We start from the raw sequence: 16,113 nt of genomic DNA on the forward strand, positions 1-16,113 counted from the left end.
CCAGCCCCGCCTCCCGCAGATGGACAGGCCAGGGGCGGGGCGGTGGCGGCACCGCCCCTCGGCGGCCGCGGGCGGGCCCGCCCAGCTGTCAGTTACGGGGGCGGCCCGGCGGGCGGGTGGGCGCTCGCAGGCTACCTTGTCGCTCGCCGGCTACCTGGTCGCTCGCTCGCCGGAGCGCACTCCCTCTTGCCGCCCGCGGGGAAGTCGGGGCCGCCCGAGCGGCCGCAGCCACCGCCTCCCCCGACCTTCTCCCCGTCCCCTCCCGGCCCGTCCCTCCCGCCCGCGCACCCCGAGTAGTGAGTGGCCCGCGCAGGGTCCGAGAGCCACCGCGGCGGCGCCGGGCGGTGTTCAGACCATGTTAAGGAGGATTTTGCAGAGGGTAAGAGAGTGAAACCGTCCGTGCGGCGGCACGTGAGCCGAGAGCCCGAGCCCGGGGCCGCGGGCGCCGCCGCCGCGCCGAGCCGCGAGGTGGCCGCGCGGGCGCCCCCTCCTCAGCCGCGCTCCTGCCTTCTCTAGGCCCCGCAGCCCGGCGGGCGCCTAGGCCGCGTCGGCCGGCCCGGGGCGGGCCGCAGGGGCGGGTGGGGCGCGGCGGGGCGGCAGGCCGGAGCTCCGGTGGCCCCGAGCGCCGGGCCGGCTCCGCTGCGGCGCGGGGCTGTCGGGGCGAGCGGGCTGCGAGCTGGAGGGTGTGGTGCCGGCGGCGCGTTCCTCCGGGATCCCAGAGTGGGGATGAAAATGGAGAGTTGGTGCCTGTGGGACGGGCGGGCCAGCCGCCTGCCGGGCTGGAGCACGCCCGGTGGGAAATTGCGGGGCAGCTTGCTTCGCTCTTCCGCACCCTCCCCGCCCACCGTGTCCCCCAACTTGACACGACGGGGCACCTGCCACGCACGGCCTCCCCGTCTCATCTGGACCGCGCTGGAGGGTAATGTGCTGAGACCCGGCCTGGCGTGGGCCCACTCGTGGGACTGACACTTACTGGCGAAGTCAGCTGAGAAGGAAGATATTACTCACTGTTGGAAACTTTCTTTTAATTAAAAAATGAGTTTCCCCTCCAAGGCCCAGTACCTTATTTTAGCTCTCCAAGAATAAATCTGCAGTAAGCTTTATTATATGATACACACTTAGTTTCTGCCAGTGTTATCTCTACTTGGAATCTGGAAAACCTTGAAAAATAAAAGGATTAGAGCATTTGAAAACTGTAGGTGTATCGTTTAGGAATCAATTCCTAGAATAACATTAAAATCTCTTTTCGTATAAGAGTTACTGTACGCAAGTTTTTGTTTTGTATAGCTTAGCTTTTTTTCTTTCTTTTCTTTTTGAGGCTGATAGAGTATTAAAAAATGTAGGTGATTGAAAAGTAGGTGCCAAACCAATTAGTTCTTTACCAAGGGAGGATAATTAGTTCAAAGGACAAAAGAAATTAGTGATTTTGTAGTATTCAGCCAAAGAATGTGTCAAAGAGAGTTGAGTCATCCAGTGTATAGAAAGGGAGTGTTCTTGCTTCTGCATAGCTTTCTGGTGAAATGTTGAAGTCATGTGAAACTTGATCATCTATTGGTTAACTTCTTTATCTGACACCCTGTATTGACATTTGATTATATTTTGCAGTGATTTTTGTCAGGGTTTTGAAATCTTGATAAGTGATGATTTTGGCAGTAGCAGGGAGTAGCAGGGGTATGCCTTTTACTCTCCCTATCACTTAGTTTATTCAAAGTAAAGACATCTGTGCATGATTTACTTGCAGTGCTTAAGAAGTTTTTCTTTTATTAGACCTGGAGGAACTGATTACTTCCTGTCTCAGATTGTGTTGCTGTCATAGTTCCACAAGTGAAAATTAATTTGCATGTGGTTTGCTTTAAAGTTTATTTAAAAAACCAAAGTGTTTACTGATTTAAGAGTAGCTTCTGGTAGTTATAGATTAGTTTTTAGAAATATAAAATGCTTTCCAGTACTCTTGGTTTAATGTTGTTAAGCATTGAGATTATATAAAGATCATTTTTAGTGTTGGTGCATACATATCAACTGTTATAGAAGCTTCAGTTGGAACTACAAAATTGGGGTTTATTTTGGTTATTGCTGAGATGTAATATTGAATCATCACATCTGAATAATTCAGTTGACAGCTGAGTTTCTCAACTGTGGCACTACTGACATTTGTGACTGGATAATTCTTTCTTGTAGGGGGCTACCCTGTGCATTATAGGATGTTTAGCAGCATCCCTAACTTCTAACTACTAGAAGCTGGTAGCAATCCCCCCAAATCCCCTTGTCGTGATAGCCAAACATATCTCCAAATTTTACCAAATGTCCCCTAGGGGCAAAATTGCCTCTAGTTGAGAACCACTGTGTTAAATTTATTCACTCTTTAATAGGAAAGTTGGGAGTGTTTCTCATGATTGATTAACTACTTAACTTTCTTTTATTATGTGTACTTATACTGAGTTTCAGTAAATTCCAGGCATTTATGCTAGGGGCTGGGAAACAGTTTAATAAGATATGGGTCCTCCCTTTAGAACTCATAGTGTGGTTGGAGAGGTGAACATTTAAAAAGTAATTATAGTGCTGTGTGTGGAATAATGAAGAGTGCTCTGGGAGCTGGTTTGTGGGATGGTGGTAGGACAATCAGGGAGAGCTTCAGGGACGAGGGGATATACGCAGCTCAAAAGAGGGAAGGACACGTCAGGCAAAGGGAACAGCAAATACAAAGACAGGGAGTCTTGTAATGGAGCAAGTAATACTAGGGGGAGTGTGAACAATTAAGTTTAGGAAGTGAGATGATATGCAGGCATTGGTGAGAGATGAAGCTAGGGAGCTTAGCAAGAGACCAGATTATGGAAGGACCTAGAGTCCCTTTGAAGGAGTTCAGCTTTTATCTTGTAAGTGGGTCAGTGTTAATGCTTAGCATTCAATAGGGATATTTTGATAAAAGTCTTAAAGAAATTTGGTGATTTGTATTACTACTTTAGAACATAGAATATATGTTTTCTTAACTGTACAGGTGGTATTTACTAACAAGTGTAACTTGAATCTTTATGTAACATGGAAACAATTTTATTTTACTATTAATATAGTTGCTGATTTAGAGATTGTTTGAAATGGTCTCCATGCTTTTAAATTATATTGTATTCCTTTAACATTCTGTTTTTAGATGACCTTTTCATTTTAACAATTGTAATTTTCTCCTGAATACTCTCCTCTAAATAGCATTTTTGAAAGAAGAGACAGACAATGTGATTATGATCAGTGATAACTCATAGTCTTTGAACATCACCAATACGGTCCCTGGGTACTTAATAGAAATTTGGTTTCTAGTTCTCCTTCTCCTGCTCTTTCTTCATTAGCTTAATAGATGGTGTTTGTCTGAGGCTTGAAAGGGCCTGGAAAAAACTCCCATAAAACCAATACAATGAGGTATCTCCAATATGTATGTATTGGATATTTTGCTTAATGGTCCTTTGAAGAAAAACATGAATGGTTGTTGATGGCCAGAAAGATGATCGACATTTAAACTTTGCCATTTCTTTCTTAAGGAACTTACTGTGATTTAATAGTAGTATATTTCCTTTTGCTGGAAAATATCAATAATATTTCTAAAAATGGATTTAATTATTCCATAATTGTAGAAATAGAAAGGCTACTTTTATGGTCATCAGGGCTGTCTGATTTTTAAAATGAGGAAGTAAAAACTGAGGGAGATTAGGTGGTATCTAAGGCAACACAGTAGATAGATGTCAAAGACTTATAGAGAATAGAGCCAAATTTTCCCAACTCCCAATCCATTTCCCTTTTCCTGGCACTTTGCTGCCCTTTTCTTTTCTTTTGGTAGCCAAATGTTGTCAAGCAAGTTGCTGCCCCGTTTTTTTCATTACTTGACTATTAATGATATGCTTAGCACTATGCTAGTCACTGTGGAAGATATAGGAAAAATATGAGACCCAGCTTCTGCCTTGAGGAACTTACATAATTAAGTGCCAAAGTAAATGATACAGACAATGAAGGCTGTAGCAGTACAGAGGAGGAAAGGTCAGAATGAACATGTGTGAGTGGGACTGAGATGGGGTTTTGAAGAATGTGACTGAGAGAGGAAAAGTTTCATTGCAGGAAGGAGTTAGAGTGTAAGCAAAGACACAAAGAGGGAAGTGAGTTTCTTTGTCCTGCCTTCCCTCTTTTCTGAGCAAATTGCCTTTCAACAAATAAATATCCATAACATTTGCTATGTGCTAGATACTGGGGCTATAACAATGAATAGACACAATCTCTGCCCTTCAGTAGCTTAAAACCAAGTGACTTCAGAGATAGGTCTATTTAGAACAGAAAGAAATTGAGAAATTTGCAAAGGTAGTGAGAAACCTCATTGTGGAGATACTTGATTGTTGAGCTCAGCACTGTCCAATGCAAATGTAAGTCACATAAGTAATTTTAAATTTTTTGTAGTCATATTTTTAAAAAGTAAAAGGTGAAATTACTTTTAAAAATATATTCCCTATAACCTAATATATCTATAATATTTCAACATGCAATCAATATAAATATTATTGAGATATTTTACATTATTTTCTTGTACTAAGACTTTGAAATGTGTGTATTTTACATTAATGGCACATCTCAAATTGGACTAATCACACATTTCACCTGTTCAGTAGCCTTGTATAGCCAGGGGCTACTGTATTAGACAGTATAGACCAATACTCTTTTATTAGTCTAGTTGGAGAGGTGTAATCTTTAACTTCTTATTTGGAACTCATTTCAACTTAAAAAAGTTGCAAGAATAAAATAATGTAAGGAATACCTATATATTCTTTTATCAGATTCACATGTTATTAACATGTTACCCTATTTACTTCATCATATGCTTAATTCTCTCTTCCTTCTTCTCCTTTCTCTCTCTCTGAATGTGTGTAATTTTTTCTTATTCTGGACTATTTGAGGATCAGTTATGGCCCTTCACTTCTGAATACTTAAGTGAAGAATAGGAATATTCTCTTACATAACTACAGTATAGTTGTCAACTTTATAAATTTATATTGGTTCACGTTCCATAATTCCCATTTCACAGTTGATCTGAGAGTGTCCTTTGTAGCATTTTCCCCCTCTAGTGCAAAGACCAGTTAGGGTTAGATGTTACATTTAGTTGATATTTAGTAGATATATTTAGTTATTCGTTGCTTTAGCCTCTTTTTTTTTTTTATTACAAAATACCCTCAGATTCTAAAGCCTCTTTTAATCTAGAACATTTCCACAGCATTTATTTGTATTTTATAATATTTTTGAAGAATATATTTCCCCTTCTGTTTTTTTTTTTTAAACTAAACTGTTCCTCAATCTAGTAAATGAGGTTTGCCTGAAGTTTCCTTATAATTACATTGAGATTATGCATTCTTAGTCAGAATACTGCTAGGAGATACTGTTTGTTTCTCAGGTTATCACATTGAGGCCCATGATGTCTCTCTGTACTTCAGAGAGGATGTTAATTTTGATTACCCTGTTAAAGATCAAGGTGTTGCCCAGTCTTGCCACTGTATAATTATTGTGTTTTTTTTTCTTTGAAACTAATGGGGTGGTTTGTGGGGAGATACTTTAAGACCCTGCAAATATCCTGCTCCTTATCAAAAATTTTCTCCTAGATTTAGCATCCACTATTGATTCTTATCTGACCTAGTCTTTATCAGGAAGGCTACAAAACAATAATATTTCTACTCCGGCACTTTCTCCACATTTACCAGTTGGTCTTTGGTTCTTTCCCTCCCTCCCTCCCTTTCTTTCTTATTGGTATGTACTCGTTAATTTCCATTTTTTAATGATTTATAACATCACTATACATTATTTTGGTGCTCAAATTGTCCCAGGTTTGAATAGTAGGAACTGTTTTAGGTGGGTCCTGTGTCCTTTGACATGCCCCCATCATTTGGTTGAGTGTGTTCTTACTTTCTGTCATATTAAGATATTCCAAGCTTATCCTGTACCTACCCATTCCCAACCCGGAAATTAACCATTTCAGTGAGGAGCCTTGATTCCTTTTCGTGAGGAATGGTATTATAGACCAAGATCTGGGTGGCTTTGTTTCTTGTTTCTTTCAGCAGACAAATCTAACTGAAATTTTGAACTTTATTCTGTCAGCAGTAGGAAATCAATAAGATTTTATTAAACAGTGAAAAATATACATACTTGGCACATAGTAAGAGTTTAATAATATTTATTGAATGATTGTTGAAAGGAATGTTTTAGAAAGATTAATTGGCCAATATTACAGATGATGTATTAAAACTATAGGAGAAACTTATAAGCAGAAACCAGATGGCAGTGATTTTTAATATTTCAGACATAATCAAGTAATCATGATTTGCATTAGGATGATGATATTATGAACAGAAAAGAGGTGATGAGGGTGTGATAGCTCACACCTGTAATCCCAACACTTTGGGAGGGAAGATCATTTGAGCCCAGGAGTTTGAGACCAGCCTGGGCAACATAGTGAGACTTCATCTCTACAAAAAACTTTAAAAGATTGGCCAGGCTCGATGGCGTGCCTGTGGTCTCAGCTACTTTGGAGGCTGAGATAGGAGGATTGCCACTTGAGCCCAGGAGTTGGAGGCTACAGTGAGCTATGGTCACACCACTGTACTCCAGCCTGGGCAACAGAGTGAGATCCTGTCTCTAGAGAAAAAGAAAAGAGATGATGAATAGAGAAGACCTTTTGTGGGCCTACTATGTGCTGTGGAACAATGTTGAATAAAGCAGACATGAATTTTTGTGGAGCCTAGCGTTCAGTGGAGAGGAGTGGAATTGTTCAAAGAATCATATAACTTTATCATTATATACTTGGATGAGCACAAGAAAGGGAAAGCACAGGGAGCCAGCCCCCAGAACACACAATAAGAGGGCCTTCACCTAAACTAAGGTGTCAGGAAAGTCTTCCCAGATTAGTTGTACATTTAAGTTTGATGACATCTTTACTAATTTATTGAAGTGAATTTTAAAATATGACAGCTAATGGAATTTTGTTTTCATGTAGTTTTTTTAGTGTGTTAAGAATAAAGGCCAGGTGTGGTGGCTCATGCCTGTCATCCTAGTACTCTGGGAGGCCAAAGTGCGAGGATTGCTTGAGGATAGGAGTTGGAGACCAGCCTTAGCAAGAGCGAGACCCTATCTCTACTAAATATAGACAAATTAGTTGGGTGTGGTGGCTTGTGCCTATAATCCCAGCTACCTGGGAGGCTGAGGTAGGAAAATTGCTTGAGCCTAGGATTTTGAGGTTGCAATGAGCTAGGCTGATACCACGGCACTCTAGCCCAAGTGATAGAGCAAGACTCCATCTCAAAATAAATAAATAAAATAAAGAAGAGGTTAAGATATAAAAGAATCAAGGCTAGAACTAATAATACAGATGGTATTAGGATATAAAAGAACCAGGGCTACAACTACGTTTCAGGCACATCTCCCCATACCTCTGTCCATGCACTGACCTTGCCATCCCTCACTAATTGTGTTTCTCACAACTTATCTCTTCTCTCAGTTGTCCACATTACTCAGTTCAGGTGACACCAGTAGTTATTTGCTTGCTTTTTTTTCCCTCCCAAACCACCCCATACTAATTAAGGGACTGCATTTTTGGAATCAGACCACAATTTAAGTCCTAACCTTCTCCACTCATGAGGGTAAAGTCTTGTGCAAAATTCCAATCTCTCTGAGATCTAATTGTTTAATCTGTAAATTGAAGATAATATCTACTTCATAGTCTAATGAAGGATTAAATGAAATAGTGTTCATGAGACACTCACAATATCCAGCATTTAGTAAACAGTATATAATAGCTATTACACTACATATCTACAGAAAATTTATTACATTGTTTTTGTACTTTGTTTATTTGACTTCTCCCCTACTAGACTGCGAAGCTCCCTAAGGGTGAAGGTTTTGTTTTCTTTCTTTGTATGTTTAGGGTCTAACACAGTGTTTGATGCTGGTGTTGACTACTTGGTGGCTGTGTAGAGATGATGACTTCATTAGGGAGTGATCAGCTAGAAAGTTATTATAGTTCTTAAAATTGTTGCATATTGGAATCCTTTGGAAGCTTTAAAAGATTTTTTATTTTCTCTATTGAATCAATTTCTAGACCTCTGGCTGTAGGTCTAGGGGATGATGACAACTTCAATTCAGGCAATGGCTTTGGGGATAGAGATAGGTTGATTTTTTAAAAGGTTAAGAGATAGAATTGATAGAACTTCTTGAATTATAAGTAGTTTGGGTAGCTGAGAAGATGGTGGAATGGACCAAAGGCAAGAGAAGGGGAGGAAGAACAGGTTTGGGGAAGAAGGTGAATGTGAGCTATAGGTCTGGACTTCCTAGTGGAGAAGCTAAATAGGCAAGTAGAAATTTCAGTCCAGCACTCAGAAGACAAGTAGAGGCAAGTGTTAGATATGTGTGAATGAGAAGTTAGGTTACATAAGGACTGAAAAGTGCCCACTGAATGCGATAAGTAGGTCATACCTATTTCAGATTCTAGAGAGTCATAGGGAGAAACGAATGATTGGCAAGTAAGGAAATAGAAACAGGGAACAGAGACTACTCCTCTAAGAACTATAGAGGTGAGGAAATAGAAAACATTGAAATATTAAATGCACTAAAGTAATCTGTCATCCTTGGACCATGTTCTGATAACTTTTTGTTTTCAAGGATTATAAACCTTGAAAATCAAATCAGTTTAAGTTGAAAGGGAGATTTATTGTAAAGTGATCTGAGAACAGAAATTGCTGTATAGCTAGTTGGGTGTCTGGAGAGTAGAACCTAGAATGGTGTCAGGGAGAGAGAGAGCTCTTTTTCCAGTCTCACACTCTCTCATGGACCCTGGGCTTCTTGCCTTTGCTTCTCTGTGCCTGTCCTTGCTGCTACTTTCTCAGTGTGTTCAGAACTTCAAATGGCCATCTGGCATGTGATTCTATACGCCTTTCACAATAGCTTTGCATAGCCAACTGGCCCAGTGTCTCGTTTCCCAAATCCTGAGAGAAGAATCTAAAATGTCCTTCTCATCTTTTCTTGTCAAGTCACGCATGGCCAGTTGAGTTGCTTCCTCTGGGTCAGGTGTCCATTGCTGGTCTAGTCAGCTGAGATTGGGAGTGGGTGGGGTCTTAGGATACTTAAGATTTTCCCTTTTAAGAGTTGTGGCACCATGAAACATCTTTTTCAGGTCATCTTCTAGAAGTAAGCTTTATCATGGCTCTGAAACAGTGATAATGGTTCTGATTAGGTTCATTTGGTTTTAAGAATAAAGGATCCATCAGGGTAGCTCAGGTATTAATAATGGAATAGTTATGGTTATAAGGATATACTCTGCAATAAAAAAGATGGAATTTCATAGAAATCCAAAACCAAATATATAATATGGGGCTGAGCCCTCTGAGTCATTTTTTTCCTGGAAGGCTTTGCAGGATCTAAGGCAGTGCTATTTGGGACTTACATGACAGGGCTTTATAGATTTTCTACTGTAGGGTTCAGCTGTTAAAGGACTCTGTGACCTTTCACAAACTGTGTCTTTTGTATCTGTGTATTTTTGTTTCTGCTGTCAGGTAATTTTGTTACCCTATACTCTAGTTTTTCTTCTTAACTATATATCTTCTGTATACTCTTTGAAACTTTGGGTGGGTTATAACTTTGTTTTGCTTAAATGCCTCATGTACTCTTACTTTATCTCATGACTATACTATATATAGCTTTAGTGCCAGTTTATGCAGCTAATTGATCATTTCTCTTCATAGTTTGCAATTCAAAGGCCTAAACATGGGACTCAGCTGTAGATGTTCCTGCACTGGGAGAGATTATTTATTTATTTATATAGCCACTGGGCCATTTTATTGGTTGTTAGCTAGCTTGTGAATAGCTGCTTTGAGTCCAGGTGATCACATCTGGTCAATTGTCAATAGCCATGGGTTTATGCAGACCAGCAGTCTTGGATTATCTTCTCAACATGGATGGACTTTGGTGGGGCAGCTTACTTTAGGATGGATCATGGTCATTGTATACTCTCTGATTGATTGACATATTTAATACAATAATGTGAATAATAGTTGCATAGACATCTGTTTAAATGTTGCATGGGTCATTGCAGTAGGTGTAATTTAATAAAGATCACATTCTTTCCCTTATCTCAGTTTTTTAATGTCAGACTGTGCTTAAGTTTTACATAAGTATGCTAATATAAAAGTCTTTCCAGAGTCTCAGTGGTACTTTATTTGGACTTTATTAACTAAATAATGTTTGGAAAATGTTTTGAGAATTCCCGCCTTTATGCTGTGCTATGCCAAGATACATTGCTTTGTGGATGATTTAAGCAGTTGGTAGATCATATTGAGTTAGGTGTCTGAGAAGTAAGTGTGAATTTGTTTTGTTCTGTAATACTTGTACTTTTCTTTGATAAAAACTTATTATATCTTTGCAGTTGCTTACATATTTTAAGCAATGGTTTAGCTTTAAAAATAAAAATACTAAAAATATTAAAAGAATGTATTTCTGATTATATAAATAAAGAATCATGTATACTATGGAAATTTAAAAAGTTCAGAAAAGGAAAATTGAGAAGTAGCATAGGGCTGTAGCATAGTGGATAGTTTAACATGAAAAACACAAGCTTTGAAGTCAGGTGGATCCCAGCTCTGCTCATTGTTATTACATATTTTTGGTCTTAGCTAACAACTAAGTTAGCTTCTTTAACCTTATTCCCCCCCCCCCGCCCGCCCTTAGCTAAATGGGAGCAATCCTTTGCCTTTACTTAAAGGATTGTTTTAAGGATTAAATTATATTATATAAATCAATTAAAGTGCTTAACATTGTACCTGTCATAGAATTTATATATTAGCTATTATTATTTATAATAAAAAGATAAAATATTTCATCTAGCAGACTACCAACTGATACTTCTTCAGCTAGCATAAGGCTCAAGTTTCTTATGTACATGATTTTGAAAATGCACATGATATAGGGGAAGTTAATATTCTGAACTTTATAATAAGATTCAGGCCTCTGGTTATTTTGGTTTTATAAAGCTTTTGAGTTTAAAGGCATCAGAACAAGTAGAGAAATCACTGAATTTGGAATCAAAAGACCTGAGTTCAGGTTCTATCTTTGCTACCAGTGTGATCTTAGGCAAATCATTGAGCTTTTCTGGGCTTTATTTTCCTTATCTATCCAATAAGGGCAACACCTACGTGATCTCTAAAGTGCTTTTCAGGATAAAAGCTTTAGTTGAAAACCAAAGAATAACCAGGATTTTGAGTATGCAGATCATTTGCAACCCCAAAGTAGCATGTTAGGTGTGTTATATAACCTATTTTTTTGCTCTATTCTATAGTGTCTTTACTAAGACAAATAGTGCCTTCAGGAATCAAGGATTCAGTGATAAAATTTGTTAACTTACATAAGGTGTACCTACCATATAGTAGCCTCTAGAAGATATTAGGTCTCCTATTTTTTTTGTTTTGTTTCAGACAGCGTCTTACTCTGTTGCCTGGGCTGTACAGTAGCATCATCATAGCACACTGCAACTGCAAACTCCTGGGCTCAAGTTGTCTTCCTGCTTCAGCCTCCTGAGAAGCAAGGACATGCTACCATGCCTGGCTAATTCTTAAATTTTTTGTAGAGATGGGGCATCTTGCTATTTTGCTCAGGCTGGTCTCAGACTCCTGGCCTCAAGCAATCCTCCTGCCTTGGCCTCTCAAACTGCTAGGATTATAGATGTGAATCATGATATGGGGCCAGGTTTCCTTCTTCTTTTTTTTTTGTCTGTTCAATTCCATACTAAGGTCTCCTTCTTTGCTGAGATCTTTTTCCCTCCAGTGTATAGTCCTTGATGATGCCTTAAAAGCAAGTAAGATATATTATTATAGTCCGACACCTATACGTCCATTCAAGATGGAGGCATATTCCTCTAGTTGCCTGGAGTCATGGCTGCTAATGGCTCATAGCTACATCTTTTTTCTGGGAATTGTCTTTGTAGAAGGAAGCTCTTTTCACTGAAGATTATGCTTCCTTCCTGGAAGCAGCTTGTACTTAATTACAGATTAATGTGGAGGATACAAGAATGCTTTGCCTTGGTTAGGGACTTAAATGAAAGACCATCCCAGCTTCAGAGCTCTTTGTAGGATTAGCTGAAGCTGTCATCTACTGTTTGGATAGTCTTTCTCAGGGATTTTCCCATCACAGAAAATTATATTAAGGATGGATTTTAATTTTATGAATTTTATGTTCTATTTCTTTGAAACTGATATTCTACATATCTTTTATAACAGGAATCCATAGCCAGTAGATTAGAATTTTTGTTAGATTATAAAGTGCTAACTAGTAGATTTTCAAGTCCATTTGACAGTCCATGATTTTGATCCTGGTCCACAGATGCTCTGTTCAGGAAATTTTATTGTCAACACCTTTCTCTGCTTCCTGCAGTGATCATAAGACTTTAAAAAAATGAAAGTTAAAACTAGACTGTAAACCCTTATTGTGGTATGTTTTTGTGTCTGTCTGTCCATATTTGATGAATCAAAACACTATAAACTTTCTGATTCGAGTTGGTGTTTTGTTAAAAAAGAAAAAATTATATGTATACTCTAAACTTGCCTAAAATATATAGATCAATTTTAATTATATGTTAGGGATTTAAAAAACTTTTATTTCACTTAATATTAGGTTAATTTTAATGATGTTTATAAACCCAATTTGGTGACTAGTAGCTTATCATCTATAATTAGTTCTAATTGTCTCATTCTCTTACTTACTTGGCTGCTTGTGAGAGGTAAATTATTGTCATGTAACTATTAACTAGGAACTTTTAGAGTTTTGAAAATGACCGTAAGAAAGAAGCATATCTAGAGATGGAAAATATATTCGACATACTTTTAAGTTAGCCAATTTAGGGCCCAAATTAATCACAGAATGAGAATATTAGAGGTGGAAGGACCCACGATCTTTTCCTATCCCCGTAGTTTATAAATGAAGAAATTGAGATGAGAAAAATTAAGTGTCTTGATTGGTGTCAGAGAAATGAACAAGAAACATTTTGAGATTATAGAGAGAATATTAGATTGAGACCTCAGAAACCTAAGTTTTAACTGCAACTCTACTATTAGATAACAGAGTGTTGTCAGACAAGTCAGTTATTCTTTCTAGAGCTTAGTTTCTTCATATGAAATGATTGCAATTGGGACAGATGGTTTCTGAGTGCCCTGTAGCTTTTGAATTTTGATTCTAGGTCTTTTTTTTGGGTGAGGTGTACTTAATAATATTATGTGTCTACTATTTATAATGTGTCTACCACAATGCCAGCCATTGATTTAAAGAGTTTGCATTTATTATTTATTTAATCTTGACAACAATTCTGTGAGGCTGACATTGTTAGTTCCATTTTATGTATGGGAATTTCAGGGTTAGAGAAATTAAGTAAATTTGCAAAGCTTTTAAATGGCTAAACTGGAAGTTGAAGGTAGGTGTATGTGACTCCATCTTCTACATTCTGAATCACTATACCCAGATTTAGGTGGACTTTTGTTTTTGGAGCACTAGATACTCTCTGCTGAAAATAAGAACCAACTGCATTTAGATAGGTATGTGTTTCTGACCTCTTTTTCTGGCATGGTGTAAATTGTGTGCCAGTCATTAGGCAGGAAAGACTTAGGAGGCATATTGTGTGCTGGTGCTTGAGAAATTTTGGAGAGGGGTGGAGTCAGATGCATCAAGAGGGATAGCCTTGCAGAGGCCACTTTGAGAGACAAATTGAATAGGGGTTACATTTAATTTAGTATCAATAATTTAACAGTAGGTGACTGTATTCTCTTGCTCATTAAAGTTGTAGTTGGCTCTGGGTTAGATAGAATTGCTCATGCTTTAGAAAATAGGAATTGTATTCAGCTGAAACCTGATATAAATGGGTTAGGGTTAAATGTGTTATATTTGTAAAGAAGCTTACTGTTGCATTATATATATGGTTTTATGATGGATAGAAAAGCATCGGTGGAGTTACATGGAGAGTTCTGTGGTACCTTAAGTTTTCCAGGTCAAGATTGTATTGCTGCAAAAACCCAACTAAGCCTTCTGCTTCAGGATTTGATATTGATCAGGACATATTCAGTTTTAAGAAGATAGAGAAATGAGAAGAAACTCTGAGGACAAAAAAAATGTAATTAGCAAAGATGAATTATGAGACAAGTTTGAAGACGTCAGTATTATAATGATGATTAGAATGAAGAAGATTAGTTTTCACGGTTGAAGTTAGAGCAAGAAGAAAAGGACCTAAGAGACAAATTTTGTATGACATTTGAGGCTAAGAGCTAGGAGTTAGGATTTGGAGTATAGGAAGTGTAAAATGAAAAGTAGAAGGCCCCTTACCCAATAATCATTGCTAATATTTTCTTCTGTATTCTTCTATCATTTTTTTTTTTTTTTTTTTGAGACAGAATCTCACTCACTCTGTTGTCTGGGCTAGAGTGCTGTTGCATCAACCTAGCTCACAGCAACCTCAAACTCCTGGGCTCGAGCAATCCTCCTGCCTTCCCGGGTAGCTGGGACTACAGGCATGTGCCACCATGCCCGGCTAATTTTTTCTATTTTTAATTGTCTGGCTAATTTCCTTCTATTTTTAGTAGAGACAGGGTTTCTCTCTTGCTCAGGCTGGTCTGGAACTCCTGAGCTCAAGCAATCTTTCTGCCGGCCTCCTGGAGTGCTAGGATTACAGGTGTGAGCCACCATACTCGGGCTCTTCTATAATTTGTTGATTGTTAATGCCCATTAACATTATACAAGCAGTATCTTACTCCTCATATGAGTTTGCATTTAAGTTTGAAACTTAATATAGTTTGCAGGTCTTTCAGTATCAACACTTTCAGAACTACTTTTATTGTTTGTTTATTTTATTTATTTTTTCTTTGAGACAAGGTCTCACTCTGTTGCCTAGCCAGGAATGCAGTGGTGTGATCATAGCTAACTGCAGCCTCAAACTCCTGGGCTCAAGCAGTTCTTCCACCTCAGCCTCCTGAGTAGCTGGGACTATAGGCACATGAGACCATGCTGGGCTAATTTTTAAATATTTTGTAGGGATGAGGTCTTGCTGTGTTGCCCAGGCTGATCTCAAACTCCTGGGCTCAAGTGATTCTTCCACCTTGGCCTTCCAAAGTTTTAGGATTACAGACACGACCCACTGTGCTGGACCTATTTGTTTATTTTTAATAACTACATTGTATTCTATTATATAGGTTATCACAATTTATTTAACTAGTCCTCTCTTGAAGGACATTTCATTTATATCCAGTTTTGCTATTATAAACAATGCTGCAAATAACATGCTTATACATAAGTGGCATTTTAATGAATTTGTCATTGGGTAATTTGATAGCAGTGGCTCAGAAAGTATGAAGTTTTTTTGTACTTAGTTACACTCTCTCTAACAGTGTTTGAAAGTGCTGGTTTTCCCACATTCTTTCCCTCAATGAATATTATCTAAGAATAAAAACATCATTTTACTTCAGTGCTGTGAAAACCAGATTGGTAGTTGTCATTTTAGCCTTCTAGTTTCTTGTTTAATTTGAAAAGATTAAAAAAAAAAGATGGAAAACAGAATGATGTAAATCCTGGACTAGCTTCATTAATTTTTTTAATGTATGAATAGCATGTTATGTTAGTGGATTCATACGAATTACATTTATTGTGTCACTATATTTTTTATAGTGAATAACTCACTCTGTATAGGGCTCCCATCCTCAAAAAAGGATTCTTCCCTCTTTTGTGGAGAAGATATGACATTGTGTCTGTTGCACCTAATTTTAATCTATTGCTTTATGATAAATTATCTCTGTACTTTGGCTTAAAACAACCACCATTTTATTTGCTTTTGATTCTTTTTATAGTTTGGGATGGGCTTAGCTATGTGGCTCTTCTATTGGTCTCTCCTGGAGTTACTGACAAAGCTATAGTCATCTGGTGCTTAGCTGTGATGCATGGTTTAAGGTCACTTTACTCATATTGCTGATTATATGCATTGGGCCATATGTGTCCAAGGCTAGCCTGGGTTTTTGTGGTGGCAGAGGAGTCTCCAGCAACAAGAGAACAAATCCCAATGTGCAAGCACCTTTCAAGTCTCTG

The 16,113-nt window shown here is 38.5% G+C and overlaps 1 protein-coding gene across 1 annotated transcript in view; it reads left to right on the plus strand.

Annotated features, from left to right (window-relative positions):
* Window positions 1-21: 21 nt before the first annotated feature.
* EEA1 (early endosome antigen 1) overlaps window positions 22-16,113 on the plus strand; it is a 119,876-nt gene continuing 103,784 nt past the window's right edge. The window contains exon 1 of the mRNA XM_012775252.3: window positions 22-379. Within this exon, the coding sequence (XP_012630706.2) occupies window positions 356-379 (24 nt within the window). The 5' untranslated portion in view covers window positions 22-355. The remainder of the gene's footprint in view (window positions 380-16,113) is intronic.

This window comes from Microcebus murinus, chromosome 10 (assembly GCF_040939455.1).
Source record: "Microcebus murinus isolate Inina chromosome 10, M.murinus_Inina_mat1.0, whole genome shotgun sequence".
Lineage (NCBI taxonomy): Eukaryota > Metazoa > Chordata > Mammalia > Primates > Cheirogaleidae > Microcebus > Microcebus murinus.